The sequence below is a fragment of the Macrotis lagotis genome, chromosome 1, assembly GCF_037893015.1.
Source record: "Macrotis lagotis isolate mMagLag1 chromosome 1, bilby.v1.9.chrom.fasta, whole genome shotgun sequence".
Taxonomy (NCBI): Eukaryota; Metazoa; Chordata; class Mammalia; order Peramelemorphia; family Peramelidae; genus Macrotis; species Macrotis lagotis.
Genome location: NC_133658.1, coordinates 758,966,232 through 758,968,633, shown reverse-complemented (window position 1 = coordinate 758,968,633; position 2,402 = coordinate 758,966,232). Strand labels below are relative to the sequence as shown.

At 38.1% G+C, this 2,402-nt stretch overlaps 1 protein-coding gene across 1 annotated transcript; it reads right to left on the bottom strand.

Annotated features, from left to right (window-relative positions):
- Positions 1–269: 269 nt before the first annotated feature.
- LOC141488058 (olfactory receptor 8G50-like) lies at positions 270–1,193 on the bottom strand. The gene has a single exon (XM_074187784.1). The coding sequence runs from the start codon at positions 1,095–1,097 to the stop codon at positions 270–272; it is 828 nt and encodes a 275-aa protein (XP_074043885.1). The 5' UTR covers positions 1,098–1,193.
- Between the last annotated feature and the right edge of the window lie 1,209 nt (positions 1,194–2,402).

The following is a 2,402-nucleotide window of genomic DNA, read 5'->3' as shown; positions in this document are numbered from 1 at the left end:
TTTGATTCTAAAGTGACAGTAAATCATCTCTTTACTACATGTCACTCTGCTATTCAATATTAAAAGAGCTTCTAATTGTGATTCATCCACAAAAGTTTGCTGACATAAAAAAAGGAAACAAGAAGTGAGGGAGATAGGAGAGGGATTGTGAAGAGGGTCATGTGAGTAGATCATGCCACTTGGGAAGGCAATGTGATCATTTGCTTTAAAAGGAAAATTACATCAGGAAAGGGAAATAAACATCCCATATGCAATGACTTTTCTCCCATTCATAAGAACACCTTTTTCTCTAGAATTTTCTTCAGTGCAATCTTGACATCATTATTCCTGAGACTGTAGATCAGAGGGTTCATCATGGGGATCACCATGGTATAAAACACAGATAACACTTTTCCCTGCTCCATGGAGTTAGTGGAAGGCTGAAGATACATGAAAGCAGTTGAACCAAAGAATAAAGAAACAGCCATGATATGGGAGCCACAAGTGCTGAAGGCTTTAGACCTGCCTGCAGTGGATTGGATGCGAAGGATGCTGAAGAGAATGAAAATATAAGAGCCAAGAATAATTGTGGTTGGCACAAGAAGGTTAAATAAACTAAAAGCCAGAAGCACTACTTCATTGATGTAGGTGCTAGAGCAAGAGAGCTTCAAGAGTGGAAGAAGATCACAAAAGAAATTATTGACAATGTTGTCTTTGCAAAAGTAAACTGTAAGCATGCAGCCTGTGTGAACTGTGGCATCAACCATAGCCAATATACCCACTCCACCTACCAACCAAGAACACATATTATAAGACATGATGACATTGTATAGTAGAGGGCTACAGATGGCAACATAGCGGTCATATGCCATCACTGCCAACATATGGCATTCAGAAATTATAAAAATTATAAAAAAATAGAGTTGAGTCATGCATTCAGAGTAAGAGATGATGTTTTTCTCTGATACAAAGTTCACCAGCATTTTGGGGGTGATGACAGTGGAGTGACAGAAGTCAATGAAGGAAAGACAACAGAGAAAATAGTACATGGGGGTGTGAAGGTGGGAACTGACCACAATTAAGATGATCATGCCTAGGTTCCCTACCACAGTGACCATATAGATCCCAAGAAACAGGAAGAAAAGTGGAATCTGGAATTCTGGTCTGTCTGTTAAGCCAGCAATGATAAACTCAGTCACTACAGAGTGATTTTCCTTCTCTGAATGATGGACCTGTGAGATTGAAAAATAAATGGAAGATTAGAGAGGATTTTTCCCCTCTTTCTCTCCCCACCAAAAAATATTTACCCAGAAAGTACAATTCTAAATCTTAGAATACAGGACTATTGTGGTCCTTGGGTCCTAACTCCACTGTCCCTGGTTCCTTTGTGAGAGTATCAGTATAATTATTAACATTTTAGTTTTAGAGTGTTGGGATATGTGAACTGAACTGTTAGAAAATAATCATGCCAAATTTTTCCTTATTCTATCTAAAGGGTGAATATGTTGTTGATACAGGCAGTTGAATCTGCTGAAAACAATGAGAGCTGAGGAAAGAAAAGAAGAGATGACTTCCAGTTTTTTATTTGTCCATTCTTTAGGGTCCAGACCTCCCTAGCTCTTGTCCATATTTCTGAACTCTACACAGAAACAGCCTTTGCTGAACATTAAAGATGACTGTCTCCATCATGATAGGAACCCTGACAGCAGCCACTTTTTCAGAGAAAAGAAAGCAGATTTATGGAAAGAGTCAGTTACAATCCAATGGAAACACAAGAGCCTTCTCTGTTGAATAATTATCTAATGGAATGAGGATTTGAATTATCTAATGGGATGGGGAATTGAAACCATTATGATTCCCAACATCTCTGAATATTTCTTTCCCCACAGATGCATTTCCAACCTTATGCTACTTAGGGCCAATGGACAATGGGCTAATAAATGTACATAAGTGAGATTTCATCAAGGACTGAGCTGTCATAATGGTGAACTTGAAAGGATCAGAGCAACTGAGTTAAGGCACTCACCCACCACTGATGGCTCTTCATTGAAATAGTCTTTGGAACACATAGAAATGAAGTCAGAAATGTTAATCTTCACAGACTGCTTCCTTTTGTTTTATAGTGAAAACATAGTGTGTGATTTTTAGCTGCCTATGAGTTCTAAAAGATGACCTTTTTTATTACTTTAACCCAATGGTTCTCTCTAACTTTCAGGATAGAAAATATCATCTCAATCTAATTGTAGCTGCTGGTTGATGGGATATTGGAGCTTTAATATTAATAGATATTTTCCAGGGATCTTATTAGAAACTCACAGAGGTTGCCCAAAGTCTTATTTCCTTAGGGATCCAGGCTCTTTTGAGAATAAATCATTAATATTTTCCACAGTCACTCTTCCTCCCACAGCTTAATCAGGGAACTC

Excerpts from the sequence above, each read along its gene's own strand:
- LOC141488058 (XM_074187784.1), bottom strand. The coding sequence starts at position 1,097 with ATGGTCACTGTGGTAGGGAACCTAGGCATGATCATCTTAATTGTGGTC.